The 14,659-nt window shown below is 38.2% G+C and overlaps 1 protein-coding gene across 4 annotated transcripts in view; it reads right to left on the reverse strand.

Moving 5' to 3' along the window:
• Positions 1 to 991: 991 nt before the first annotated feature.
• SYDE2 (synapse defective Rho GTPase homolog 2) overlaps positions 992 to 14,659 on the reverse strand; it is a 45,322-nt gene continuing 31,654 nt past the window's right edge. For 2 of the 4 annotated variants that reach the window (XM_036349282.1, XM_036349281.1), the window contains 2 exons: positions 9,241 to 9,472; positions 992 to 3,067 (listed from right to left, as the gene is read on the reverse strand). In XM_036349282.1, the coding sequence (XP_036205175.1) occupies positions 2,592 to 3,067; positions 9,241 to 9,472 (708 nt within the window). In that variant the 3' untranslated portion in view covers positions 992 to 2,591. Of the gene's footprint in view, positions 3,068 to 3,622; positions 3,671 to 9,240; positions 9,473 to 14,659 lie in introns of all 4 variants that reach the window. The other 2 variants (XM_036349284.1, XM_036349283.1) reach the window with 2 other exon arrangements.

Genomic DNA, 14,659 nt, shown 5'->3' on the forward strand with positions numbered 1-14,659 from the left:
AGGCTTGATCCCCAGTAGGTGGGGGGGGGGGGTGGCGGGGGGTGAAGGGCTGCAAGAGGCAGCCAAGCAATGATTCTCTCTCACCATTGATGTTTCTCCTTCTCCCTTCCTCTATGAAATCAATATATATATATATTTTCAAAGTGATTGTTGCTGTGGCTGGTGACTCGGTTAGAGCGCTGTCCCATACACCAAAAGATAGTGGGGTTCGATTCCAGGTCACATACCTAGGCTGTAGGTTTGGTCCCAGGTTGAGGGTACATACAGGAGGCAACTGATCAATGTTTCTTTCACACATAGATGTCTCTTTCTCTCTCTCTCTCTCTCTCTCTCTCTCTCTCTCTCTCTCTCCCCCTCCCTCCCTTCCTCCCTTTCTAAAATCAATAAACATATCCTCTGGCAAGGATTTTTTTTTAAGTGGTTATTACCTCTGAGAAGTGGGATTGATGTAGATGGCAGGGAAGAGCATGTTTATTTTTTATTTTCTATCTGCCTGAATTATTTAAAAATGTTATTCAGGTACATGCACTAAAATTCAATTGCTTTTAATCCTAAAAAACATTGGGTCTGGCAGCTGACAGTGTAATACTGTAGGAAGATCTCAGGAGATTGTAAAAAGCAGTTATAAGAACTCAACAATGATTTGAACTAAAAAGCCACTTAAAAAAAGGCATAAACTTATTGAGTACTACTGAATACAGCAAGAATCGATTAAAGAGGTTTTATAGTTATAACTCGGTGATTTAGACAATGTTTAGAATTTTCTATTTAAAATGGCAAAGATTAACTTTAAAACTATTCTTATCCAAAGTAATATAACAAATAAATGTGGCCCTCAAAGTATATCGGATTCTGGACAATTCAACTTTGGACAAAAAAAAAAGTTATTATGTAAATTTATGAATAACATACGATGGTCCAATACTTTAACACATTTGTTTAAAAATAATGGCATTAAAATAACTAATCCTTAAAATTATTATGGTAATAGTATGACACCAAGGTTATAATATTTTAATAAAAGTTTTACATTTCTGGAACAACTTATTGTATACTCTGTACATGACATAGCAAACAAGAGGAAGAAGACTGAGACAGCCTTCCTACAAATTATTTAAAGTACATTTCTTTTGACTATTTACTCAGAACATATTCCTGTCACATATTCTTTTGGTATTCTTCTAGATTGTTATACAAAAGCTTAAAAACTTAAAATTTCACATAAAAATATTTATTTATCTGGGTATTTAAAAAAACAATTAAGTATTCAAATTAAATAAAAACGTGCTCTATTTACCAATGTGTATTGCAAAGAAATAGTTAAATATAATATTTAGAAAAACATCAAGAAGTCGGGTTTCCTAATGGTTGCTAAATGTTTAAGTTGATAATTCAAATTTTATTTATAATTTTAAAATTATAACATTCCATAGGTATAAAAGTTTTAAAAATACATTCCAATTTAATAAAACAAAAGGCTTTTAAATGAACATTTTCAAACACTGCTGTGATTGCTATAATGACTACCCTGTAGATAAATAAGTTAATTTTTAAAAATCAGTAACATGTAGTATACTGGCAAGATTTTTTAGAAACAAATGGGGTAATTATAAAGTCAATGTTATAAATGTACTATTACCAATAAATATGATTTATGCATAAGTAATTTTTTAAAGCAGAACTTAAATATGCACGGAGCAGGTGAGCATTTTTATAATCTAAGTCACCAGTGCAGAAATCTGGGCTCTTCATCCTTTCAGTTAGAGGATTTCAATTTAAAAGATGACTTCTCACTGGGGATATTGTGACTTTCTGTGAACCAAATATAGTCTATTATTTCTACTCAGAGGCATCTAGTACTTTGGTTCATGTGTTTCTATGCAATTCCTCCTTTGACTTAAATGTTCTTTCCCTGAAAACAACATTCTTAAGCTAATGATTTTGGCCTCATGACATATATTTTAAAGATACATGTGATTCTGCAACCAATACTCCCCCCCCCATTAATACCTACACATATATGCACTTATAAATATATACATATTTTCAGGATTATAAAAATATTTAATTTCCATAAGCTTAAATAATTACTGTTAATACAGAATACATTAATATTTGTATACTTTTACTTTCATTTACAAAAAGGTTCTTATATAGCAGCATTTGCATTGCAAATGAAATGTGATCAAGTGGTGTTGCAGTGTCCGTGGACTCATACTGCAAATCCAACTGAGCAGCTGCAATATTCCTCTAACAGGAACATCTGTTTCAGCTACAGAAGAGCAATTCCTATGAAGTACAAAAATCGTGAGGGGCTAATAACTTATGTGAATGCTGTAAGTGCATTTAAAGTTATCTCCAAAGAATTGGCAAGATTTATTAAAATATACCCAAGAAGTCCAAGTTATCTTTACCCCAAGTAAAATTTCCTAATAAGATAAGTAAAAATTATATTAGTGAATATGTGTTTTTAATTGAATCACATTAACTTATTAGAAATTAACTGAAGGCTTTAAGAATAAAAAAAATAAAATAAAAACTTCCCTTGTGAGAAAGATTTGAAACTTTAAACATTATGAAAACACAAATTCTCAAACACTCATACTAAGCTTGTTTTTGTTGAGCTCACGCTCCAGATTTCCAATCAACGTATCAATACTTTCTTGTAGATCTTTGAGATTGACTTTTCGATCCACTGTAGACTCAATTGTCTGCATTGTCAAATACGTCTGAAATGTGCACTCTTTGGACAAGGGAATTGGCTGTTTAATCATTATATCGGGTCCATACATTTTGCTGCAACTTTCTCCATCTTCTGAAGGGACATCATCATAATCCACATCATTTAAATTTTCTTTTGTATTTAAAAAGTAGTTTTCTCCACAGCTGCTCCAGTCTCCTGCGTAACGATTGCTAAGTGGACTGTCTAACCTGGTTTGCCGTGGCCTAAGTACTCTTGATGAATCGGTACCACTCAAATTTAACATCTGAGGTCGTTCCTTCTTCTTCCTCAAATAATTCAGAGAAGACTTCTGTTCTGCTGATTCTTTGTCAGTTAAACGCTGCACTAGAAACAAACAATAAATGTGCTTTGGTGATAGTAATCCAGCTGGCCTTTAAAAAACAGAGCTAAAGATAAGCCCCTTAGTAACTACAAACATGCATTAAAACAAAAACATGCACACTAAGAAAGCATTCCATAATTATTTTTTCTATCACCAGACATAATCAAGATTAGGGACAGCGCTAGTAGAATGTACAGTGGAGCTAGTTCATGCCATATCATAACATCCCCAAACAAATCAATTTCTAATGTTGATTAACTTCTGTTAATTATTATCTAGCCGTAATTCAAACAGTAGCTAAGCTGGTAGCTTCTTCTAATTAAAAGCTACAGAAAAAAGCAGGCAAGGCATGTTGATGTACAAACAAAACTAAACAAAAAGTTCCTTCGTCTGCAAACGTCTAAATAAGGCAAGGCATCTAAAGTGCTCACTCTGAAAGTTCTGACCTTTGTGTTTCTTTGCAATTCTATTAGCAGCAGTGTCATAATTTACGTTACCAAGCAGCCCCAATTTCACTTTGATAAAATGCACGGATACTAGACTTGACTACGTGTTACCTGAGTTTGATTATACGGCATTAGCTACTAAGGGTCTTCATTTATTGCCTGAAAATAGTACAGATATTTTATTTTCCCATTCTGGTTAGGTATCTAACAATCTCAAATAACATTCCTCACAGTAAGATTAAATTCTCCTAAGGTTATGCATTCTGCTGGCTGTACAGATTACCACAGAGACACACATTATTCCATAACAAACCATTTAGTCTTTCGTGTATATTGAACAGAACATTTGTCTGAGGCTCTTCTGTATGTAAAACAAACTTAATTTAAATATTGAAGCATAGCTGTGAAAACCTGTCCATACCTCTCTTTCTGCTTGTTTATTCTCAGCTAATAACTACCTCTCCATCTATATGTCCCTTCTCTAAGGTAAAGGGAACATATCATCATCAACAATGCAGCAACTTTCACTCTCTAACGTGTGAAGTTGCTGCATTCCTATTGTACAAAAGGCTTGCTTCCTATTGTATGAAATAAAATAATTGAAAAACAATACAAACAGGCATATGGTCCTAGTTTTCCAGAATTACAGTGATATTACAGTATTTTTCAGGAGTCACATAATATTCTTACTTGGATTTTATTAAAATACTTGATAACTGTGTGTAGATACGTTCTTTAACATTTCTGTTTATCTGCATTTTTATTATAGTTATTATATAGCATTATGAATAGCTAAAAGCTCTTTACCTAAAATTTTCCATGAAACTAAAGGTCTGGTATTAAAATTGATCTTTGATAACAGTATTAATAAAGAATGTCCCATGCCATTAACTGATGTAATGGCAGAATGGACATCTGAATTTTTCCACTGTTTAATTATTCATATTGCTTTTTCTTCTCTAGCTTCTTATCTCCACTAAGTCTCCTTGCTTATCTCTCATTTTCTGTGCTATTCCTGTTCTTACTGCTTAAGTGCCATGCCTGTTGTTTTCATCAACCTATTACAGTATTCTGCTTATCTTGAGGTCACCTGGTTTGTGATCCAAACCAAAGTAAAACATTTTTGACTCTGTGTCTGAGCTTGTGTTACTTTTCTGACATTCACCTGCAAACCCTATATTTATTTTACTAATCAAGTCCTTATTCAAACATTATTTTTGTATATTTTCTTGGGAAATATTTAAGAAACTGATTATGATAATAGTCATATCTTTTAGACTAAAACTTCAATTTCTGAAAAATCAACCTCACTAGCTTCTTAAATTACTGATGGTGGAATGGTTTCCTATTAATTATGCAGAGAAAATGGCTAATTGTATTTATTTATTTTTTTTTATTTCAGAGAGAGGAAGGGAGAGGGAGAGAGAGATAGAAACATCAATGATGAGAGAGAATCACTGATCGGCTGCCTCCCTCATACCCCCTACTGGGGATCAAGCGAGAAACTAGGCCATTTGCCCTGACCGGGAATTGAGCTGCGACCTCCTGATTCATAGGTTGATGCTCAACCACTGAGTCACATTGACTGGGCAAAAATGGCTAATTTTAACCACCCCAAAAAAGTTCTAGTTTTTCCAGCACTGCTGACTACCCACTTCAACAGAATAAAATTTATTTATTTTTGTCTTTTAGTATATTTTTATTGATTTTAGAAAGGAAGGGAGAAGGAGGGAGAGATAGAAACATCAATGATTAGAGAGAATGCCTGATCGGCTGCGTCCCGCAGGCCCCACACTTAGGATGGAGCCCGCGATCCAGGCATGTGCCCTGTCTGGGAATCAAACCGTGACCTTCTGGTTCATAGGTTGATGCTCAACCACTGAGCCACGCTGGCTGGGCAACAGAATAAAATTTGGGGCAACAGAATAAAATTTAAAATGCAGTCTATATGGTGCTGGAAAAGTTTCACAATGTAATGATAAGTACTAAGAAACTTTTCTTATCTTGTTTTCTACCAATAGGTTTATACCTTTAATCACCACTTTATTAGCCTTTTATCTACAGTGCAATTGCCTAATTTAACAAAATACATTGTCGAATTAGTGCCAAGCACTGTGTTAGGACTTGGGAATATAAGTCCCTGACCTCATGAAGCTTTGTCTAGTGAGAAAAATTAAAGAAAAAGGATTAGGGAAAAATCAATAGCTTTTCCGAAAAAACCTGTCCCAAATCTACTCATCATAGAATATGCGATATAGCAAATAGCTGGTCTAGAGTTACACTCTGTCTAAAGCTATTTCCCCACCTGTAAAGTGAAAGAGTGGCCCATCAATAATTTTCAATATTCTTCTTAAAACAGCAAATGTATTTTTAAAAACCAACATTTTTAAAAATCTACTATATTAAAGAAAAGAGGTAAAGAAGTCTGTTTTGTTCAAAAAGGGAAGTGTGTTTCCATTTTGTTCCCCAACATGCTACCAATCTGTCCGTGAAGCTGCTGCTTCCAAAGAATTGTAGAGCTTTGGCAGAAGGAAAGCTGAAAACCACTGGCAGGATGATTTAACCTTCCAATGCCAATCGGCCAGGGTTCTAATGGATCACTTTGAAGTCAAGTTTATCAAATGGAAAGCTCAAAGGAAATTGTAATCTTGCCCAAAATGGAAAAAACAAACAAACCCACAAAACAAAAAGTTAAGAAAGCAAGAAGGAAGGGTGGAACCAACTCTTCTTACCTCTTGAGTAGGGGAGATTCCAAAAAGACAAATAAAATATGCATAACAAGGAGAGCACAACCCTCCTATTGAATGTATGATGGGCATTCACCAAGTTCACATGCTGTGACCCAGTCTCTATGTCACCATCAATTTTCTCAGGCTCAGTAACTGTCTTACATCAACTTGACTTCTGCCTTTTCTTGAACCCAAAAGTAATGATTTAGAGGGCAAAACTAATTGCTGTTTCCTCTCATCTTTCTACCCTGTTCTGTCCTTTGTCTAAGGTGGTGTAACTAAAGAAAAAGAAAAGATTATAGAAAAGGGAGCAGTTATTGCTAAATCCAACAACACAAATCTCTGCAATAAGGTATTAATACACTAGGAGTCAGTTGTTTAAGGATATCATTGAAATACAGTGAATCTGAAAACTACACCTGTTCTTTTCTATAACAGAGGATATAATTTAATTTTTACTTCTACACCCTGAACTAAGTTAGCTATTACAAAATAATGAAATGACATTAACCTCTGGTACAGAATTAATGATAAAGGACTCAGGTACTGATAGTAATTTAATGATATCTCCAAGCAAGCAAGTTTACATGTGCGATTAGAATGATAAGACAGCCTGACCTGCTTGGCTTAGTAGTTAAGCATCAACCTATGAACCTGGAGGTAACTATTCGATTCCTGGTCAGGGCATATGCCCAGGTTGTGAGCTTGATCCCTAGTGTAGGGTGTGCAGAAAGCAGCCGATCAATGATTCTTTCTAATCATTGATGTTTCTACATCTCTACCCCTCTTCCTTCCTCTCTGAAATCAATAAAAAATATATATTTGTTTAAAAAGAATAAGATAGCTCCTCTCCAAATTCCTGATGTTTATTATAATTAAAGCAGTTTTAGGAAAAGCTAAGAAACCCACATTTAAAACTTTAACCTGAATGATTCCTTATTTTAGGCACCAAATGTAGTATTCAGACCAATTGTACAGAAAATCTTGACTCAGAATTTTAAAATAATAATACATACTAATTCAGTTAAAATGTCAATTAGAAATTATTTTTAGGTCTGTGTTTAAAAGAAAGCAAAAGTTTTAACTTTCCAAATTTAAGAGCTGAAAATTTTAGCTTAAATTTTAATTCACTTTTAAAAATTAGATGTAATTTAAAAGACTGAATCAGCATTCCTTTGTACTTTAATCTCTTCTTCTCATCTATATACAGTAGGTCCTGTGGTTACGTGGGAGATCCAGAAATCCGTTCCTACGGCACTATGTAATGCGATTTTCGCTGTAAGTGGAACCCACCTACATAAGCACCTACATCACTCACATGGAGCACATACACAGCAGTAATGAAGTGAAACAGTAAAAAATAATTAAAAGAAAGATAAAATAAATAATAAAAAACATAAAACACATATGTAGATAGGTCGAAAAGACGGAGCTTTTTTTTAAATCAATAAATGGGAGATAGCGACGTAACCACGAAATGATGTATGAGTCCGACATAACCCGAGGACTGTCTGTATATAGAAGTCCAGGAACCATTAAGGTGGGACGATCAGAACAACCCTTCACTATGATACACACTGACCACCAGGGGGCAGACGCTCAACACAGGAGCTGCCCCCTGGTGGTCAGTGCGCTCCCACAGTGGGAGTGCCACTCAGCTGACCAGGATGAGCAGCTGCTCCCCCAGCGGGCTGATCCCCACAGGCCACGCCCTCCCACCAGTGCACAAATTCGTGCACCAGGGCTCTAGTTTGTCTATAAGAGTGCACATTTACTGAGAGCTAACTTTATGCTAAACACTCTGTTCATTGCCTTAGATGCTTTATCTCAATCTTCACAACCCTGAGGTAGACACTATTTACAGAGAAGCAAACAGGTCTCAGGAAAATAAAGTATTTGCCTCAGCCCACACTGTGGGTGAGTGCCACAATCCAAATCTGGATCCAAGCCTGACTCCAGGGACAAACACTTTCACCACTGTGCCTTCCACTGGGCATCTAATTACTGTGCAGTGTTGGGAAGTGAAGCAAGGGTTACTTCAGGATAAGAAATTTTGGAACTTAAATACAGGATTCTTTATGGAACATCTAATTAAATACATATTCCTTTTAGCTCTGAAACTACACAAGAGATGCATGAGGACAATAACTGTCAGCATTATGTTATTGACTGCTTCAAGAGATGGATAAGAAAGCTAAAAAGATCAGAGATAATTGTCAATTCAAGCCTGGATAATTTGAAGAATGACCATAAATACAGTGAAGATGTCAAGAAGAAGAATTGATTTAAGGAGAAGAATAAATTCTCCTTCATACCAGTTGAACTAAGAATGAGAAAAGAAATTAATATTTACTTGAGTACCTATTATGTGCCAAGAACTGGGCTGAGCACTTACATACATAATTTTTAACTTAATCCTCCTATAAATTCTACAAAGAGCCAAACCGGTTTGGCTCAGTGGATAGAGCGTCGGCCTGCGGACTCAAGGGTCCCGGGTTCGATTCCGGTTAAGGGCATGTACCTTGGTTGCGGGCACACCCCCAGTGGGAGGTGTGCAGGAGGCAGCTGGTCGGTGTTTTTCTCTCATCGATGTTCCTAACTCTCTATCCCTCTCCCTTCCTCTCTGTAAAAAAATCAATAAAATATATTAAAAAAAAAAATTCTACAAACATACTAAATCCATGACAAATGGTGATGCTGAGAGTCTAAGATATTAAGGAACTTGCCCAAGGTCAGACAGCTAATAAGTGGCACAGCCAGATTCAAATCCAGATTGAACCAAATCCAAAATGTGTACATTGATCTATATGTCTATTATATTACCAGCAAGAGCAGACATATTAAATTGAGAAATCTAAAGGGCAGGTATCAATTCATAATTATTTCCAAACGCAAAATCTAAAAAAGGTGTTCTTTAATTACACAGGAGTATATTTAATCATCAACGAATTAAAATATCCTATTATTAAAAGAGAAAAATATTTCCATAGAATCATTTACCTGGCCAGAGCTGAAGTAAGTAATGAAGAACTTCAATGTGTTTTTTAAAGTCCAAAGCACTTGCAAGTTCTTCTGAATCGGTAAAGACCCTGTTGTTGTGGTTGGAAGTCTCCTGCCTCTGACTTAGTAATACTGGTCCGAAGCACACAGCCAAGTTCTGGCAGGTCATCTTATTCACTTCGTGGTAAGAAGCCACCAATTTCAAATGATCCAACAACATCTTTAGGGTGGCCTGAATGAAATCAAATTACATTTCACCTAATATAGTTACACAAGGGGAAACTCAAGAGAACACTGTATAGCAGAAAATATAGACAGGTATCCTGTTACTCTTAAAAGGTTATTTCATGAACAAGCAAGACAAACACTCATAGGCACAGACAACAAAATGGTGGATAGCAGAGGGAAAAGCGGGTAGGGGAAGGTAGTAATGGGTAAAGGGGGTCAAATATATTGTGACAGAAGAATATTGGACTGTGGGTGGTGAACATACAACGCAATATGCATACATTAGTAATGTATTATAGGACTGTACACTTGAAATCTATGTATTTTTATTAACCAATGTCACCCCAATAAATTTAATTTAAAAAACAGAAACTCCCCCCCCCCAAAATAAAAATAAATAAAAGGTTATTTCAAAGACTTGCTTAGAAGTTAGATGTTTGGAACTTGAAACATTTTATTATAGAAATGTTATACAAAACCCTTAGGCTCCAATAACATAATTGGATCCATTAAGTGGTTAAAATATATACTCTTTATAAAATGTTCATGAATGAATTCCAAATTTCAGCTGGAATCCCTGGGTAAATATATCAGCAGCATTTTCCTCTCTTCCCTCCTCTAAAATGACAATAGCAAAAAGGCTATGACGGAAATGGGATTAGAGTAGTAGTGTTCATTTTTAAGTACAGATAAATCCTGCAGTCAAAAATAGGGTACTATCTAGAAAGCTAAACATTTCAGAATGTGGCCAGGTTCTACTGTGATCCAGATTAGGAAAATGACCAATGTGCTTCTTAACTAATCAATATTTTAAGTGACAAACCATGAAAAAGGGAAGAGTAGTATAGTCAGAAATTAAAGCAAATTTATTGAAAAAAAGAATTTTAGCCGAAACCGGTTTGGCTCAGTGAATAGAGCGTCGGCCTGCTGACTGAAAGGTCCCGGGTTCGATTCCGGTCAAGGGCATGTACCTAGGTTGTGGGCACATCCCCAGTAGGAGATGTACAGGAGGCAGCTGATCGATGTTTCTCTCTCATCGATGTTTCTGACTCTATCTCTCTCCTTTCCTCTCTGTAAAAAAATCAATTAAAAAAATATAAAAAATAAAAAAAAAAGTTTAAGAATTTTAATCTTTGAAGAAAATAATCTCATAAAGGCAATTTGCTCAAGAAGTGGAATGGTTATTTAGGTTTAGTCAATAATGAAAAGGAATTATGATTTTTTGAAGTAGTGGCATATAATCAATCATTTAACAAATAAAATGAGTGTGTGATGTCTTCTTCATAATTGTACTGAAGAAATAAATTCCAACTAATACTGTAATTTAAGTAAAAACAGAAAAAAGAAAGTTATATATTATTTCTGGAGCTCTAAGTAACACTTGGGTTTGGTGATTAGAAGGCCATTAGTAACCTTAGCAAGAACAAGTCCACAGAGAGGGGGGAGGAAAGCCAGATTACAATGTGTTGAGTAATAAATGAGTGGTAAAGAAGCGATGACAGCTGAAAGAAAGATTCCTCCAGTGTTTGGCTGTGAAGGGAAAGAATTAAGAGAGTACGAAAGCAGAGAAGACATAAATTGATATTTTGAACTCAAAATCTGTCACACACACACTCACATACACAAACAAAAGCACAACTGGTTTGCCCTAGCCGGTTTGGCTCAGTGGATAGAGCATCGGCCTGGGGACTAAAGGGTCCCGGCTTCCATTCCGTCAAGGGCACATACCTCCTTTGGAGGCTCCTCCCCGGCCTGGGCCCTGATCAGGAGGCAACCAATTGATGTGTTTCTCCCAAATCAATATTTTTCTCTGTCTTTCCCCTCTCTTCCACTCTCTCTAAAAATCAGTGGGAAAATATCCTTGCATAAGGATTAAAAGGAAAAAAAAAGCACAACTGGTTAAAAATATTAGGTTCAATCTCAATGGAAATCCAAAAAAATTCAACTAAAAATTAAAAACCTATTCTGTCGCCCTGACAGGTTTGGCTCAGTGGATAGAGCATCAGCCTGTGGACTGAGGGGTACCAGGTTCGATTCCAGTCAAGGGCATGTACCTTGGTTGCGGGCACATCCCTGGTCGGGGGTGTGCAGGAGGCAGCTGATTGATGTTTCTCTCTCATCGATGTTTCTAACTCTCTGTCCCTCTCCCTTCCTCTCTGTAAAAAATCAATAAAATATATTGAAAAAATAAATAAATAAATAAAAACCTATTCTGTCTATTAAATAAGATGAGCCAAAAAAAGTAACTGTTTTGTACCATTTGAAAAGTAATAGAAAAACATATTAAGAGCCTTAAAATGTTCACATCCTTTAAATTAGCAATTCCACTGAGAGTCTCATACAAATAAGTAATTGTAACTGAAAAGAAATATGTGAACAAATATATACAAATAGGTTCAAAACCTAAATATTATACAAAAGAGATTATGATATATTAAAAGGTTGTGATATTGCACAGCCTTTTTAGAAAGGATGTTAATAGCGTGAGCTTAAGGGCCAGAAAGACCTAAATTCATGTGACAGACTTACACTCATAAAAGCTATCTAGCTTCGGGCAAGTGATTTAAATCTTCTGATACTCATTTCTTCATTTACATGTAAAATGACACATAATTATACCTTGTATTTGTGTGGGAATATTTCTACCCTTTCACCCCACCCTTCTGCATCTGCTAACCTCTTTATAGCTGCTCCCATCCCCCACCAAAAGGAGTAGTAATTGCTAATCTAATTGGACAGAGCACAGGTCTTTCAGATGACAACAGTAAACCAGTGAATGTAGCAATTGGGCTTAACATCTCTACTCACTAACTCTTGACCATTCTGCCCTCACATAAGAAATATAGGCAAGCCCTATATTTATCTGGACAATCCCAACCACATGTTTTCCCCTTATTTTTCCTTTTGTTCCAAGAAACAACCGCTCGAGGTAGGTTAAGACTGGTCCTGCACACCCAGCCATCCTCCCACCTACCCTGCAGGCATACCTGAAGACTCTGGTCCCAAGATTTAGATTGTGGGCAGGGAACTAATGGGAGGAAGCAAGGAGAAAGGAAATGGTGGTGAGGGCTGCTTAAGTCTTAAGGCTAAGCCATGTGCACCAAAAATAGTTATCATATTTTTAAAATACTAAAAGGAAATAAATAAAAATGTTAATTACAGTTGCCTTTGGGTTTTGATCATTATAATTTTCCATTCTTCTTTTCTATATAGTCCCAAGTATCCTATCTAATAAAAGAGAAACATGGTAATTGGCGCATGACCGCTACCCTTCTCATTGGCTAATCAGGGCAATATGCAAATTAACTGTCAGCCAAGATGGCGGCTGGCAGCCAGGCAGCTTGAAACTAACATGGGGCTTGCTTGCTTCAGTGACGGAGGACTCCAACGTTCCCCGCCTGCCACTGCAGGCCTCTGAGCCGCAAGCAACTATGTAACAAACATAGAAGCTAAACAAAACCCCAGAAACCTGCTGGGCTTCAGCCAGCAGGATCGCAACATTGTAAGCAAAGGCCAGAAACCTACTTTCAGCAGTGGAGGCCTAAGAGCTGGAGCCAAGCCTCAAAGCTAAAGCTGGCCCAGAATAAAAAAAAAAGAAAAAAAGAAAAAAAGGAGCGGTTGGGAGCTTCAGTCACCCCCAGCCTGAAAACAGCCCTCAGCTCCTCACCCAGACTGGCCAGGCACCCCAGTGGGGACCCCCACCCTGAAGGGTGTGTGACCAGCTGCAAAGAGCCATCATCCCCTCACCCAGGCTGGCCAGGCACCCCAGTGGGGACCTCCACCCTGATCCAGGACACCCTTCAGGGCAAACCAGCTGGCACCCACCCATGCACCAGGCCTCTACCCTATATAGTAAAAGGGTAATATGCCTCCCAGCACCGGGATCAGTGGAGCCGCGAGGCCTCCTGGCACTGGGATCAGCGTGACAGGGTGCGGCGCCCCAACCCCCTGATCGGCCCTGCTCTGTGTGTGACAGGGTGTGGCGCCCCAACCCCCCCACCCCCCCACGGGCCCTGCTCTGTGTGTGACGGGGTAGAGCCATAACCTCCCCATCGGCCCTGCCCTGAGTGTGAGAGTGGCGGCACCTCAACCCCCTGATCGGCCCTGCTCTGTGGGTGATAGAGGGCGGTGCCCCAACCCCCTGATGGGCCCTGCTCTGTGAGTGACAGGGGGCAGTGCCCCAACCCCCCTGATGGGCCCTGCTCTGAGAGTGACAGGGGGCAGTGCCCCAACCCCCGATTGCCCCTGCTCTGTGCGTGACAGGGGGTTGCACCACAACCTCCCCATCGACCCTGCCTTGAGTGTGACAGGGGATGGTGCTCCAACCCCCTAATCGGCCCTACCCTGAGCGTGATTGAGGGTGGAATCACAACCTCCTGATCACCCTGCTCTGTGTATGACGGGGGGCGGCGCCCCAACTCCCCAATCGGCCCTGCTCTGAGCCCAACCAGGGGCTGCACCTAGGGATTGGGCCTGCCCTCTGCCACCCGGGAGCAGGCCTAACCCAGCAGGTCATTATCTCCCGAGGGGTCCCAGACTGCGAGAGGGCACAGGCCGGGCTGAGGGACCCCCCTCCCCCCCGAGTGCACAAATTTTTGTGCACCGAGCCTCTAGTCTATAATAATAAAAGGGTAATATGCTAATTAGACCAGGCGTCATTCCAGACATCCTTCCGTATAAAGCCAGGGCTGGAGCGAAGCCCAGGTGTCTACAGGCGGCTGGAGGAAAGCCTGGGTACCCCCGGAAGCCACCCAGGTCCTGGGTGCTGGCAGCAAGGGGAAGGAAAGCCTACTCTTGCACGAATTTTCATGCATTGGGCCTCTAGTTCTATAATAAACATATTAATATTAAGCTAACAATACTCTTTAAAAATTAGGAGAATATTTAGGAGAATATTAGGAGAATATTCTTAGGAGAATATTTATGTCTAGGCTAAAATCATATACGAAAAGACAAAATTTTTTTCTAAATGTATTCTGCTTAAGAAGCAGTTTCTAGATTTATGGTGTTTAAGAAGCCATGATCTTACTCATATTTGGAATCTAAAGAACAAAATAAACTGATGCACAAAATAGATCCAGAGATATAGAAACATGGAACAGACCTTCAAATCTCAGGGGGAAGGAAGGGAAGGTGGGTGGGAAGAGATTAAGAAATTAATGGAAGAATTTATATATATGCATAACCCATG

Source organism: Myotis myotis, unplaced genomic scaffold (genome assembly GCF_014108235.1).
Source record: "Myotis myotis isolate mMyoMyo1 unplaced genomic scaffold, mMyoMyo1.p scaffold_m19_p_2, whole genome shotgun sequence".
In the NCBI taxonomy this organism is placed as follows: domain Eukaryota; kingdom Metazoa; phylum Chordata; class Mammalia; order Chiroptera; family Vespertilionidae; genus Myotis; species Myotis myotis.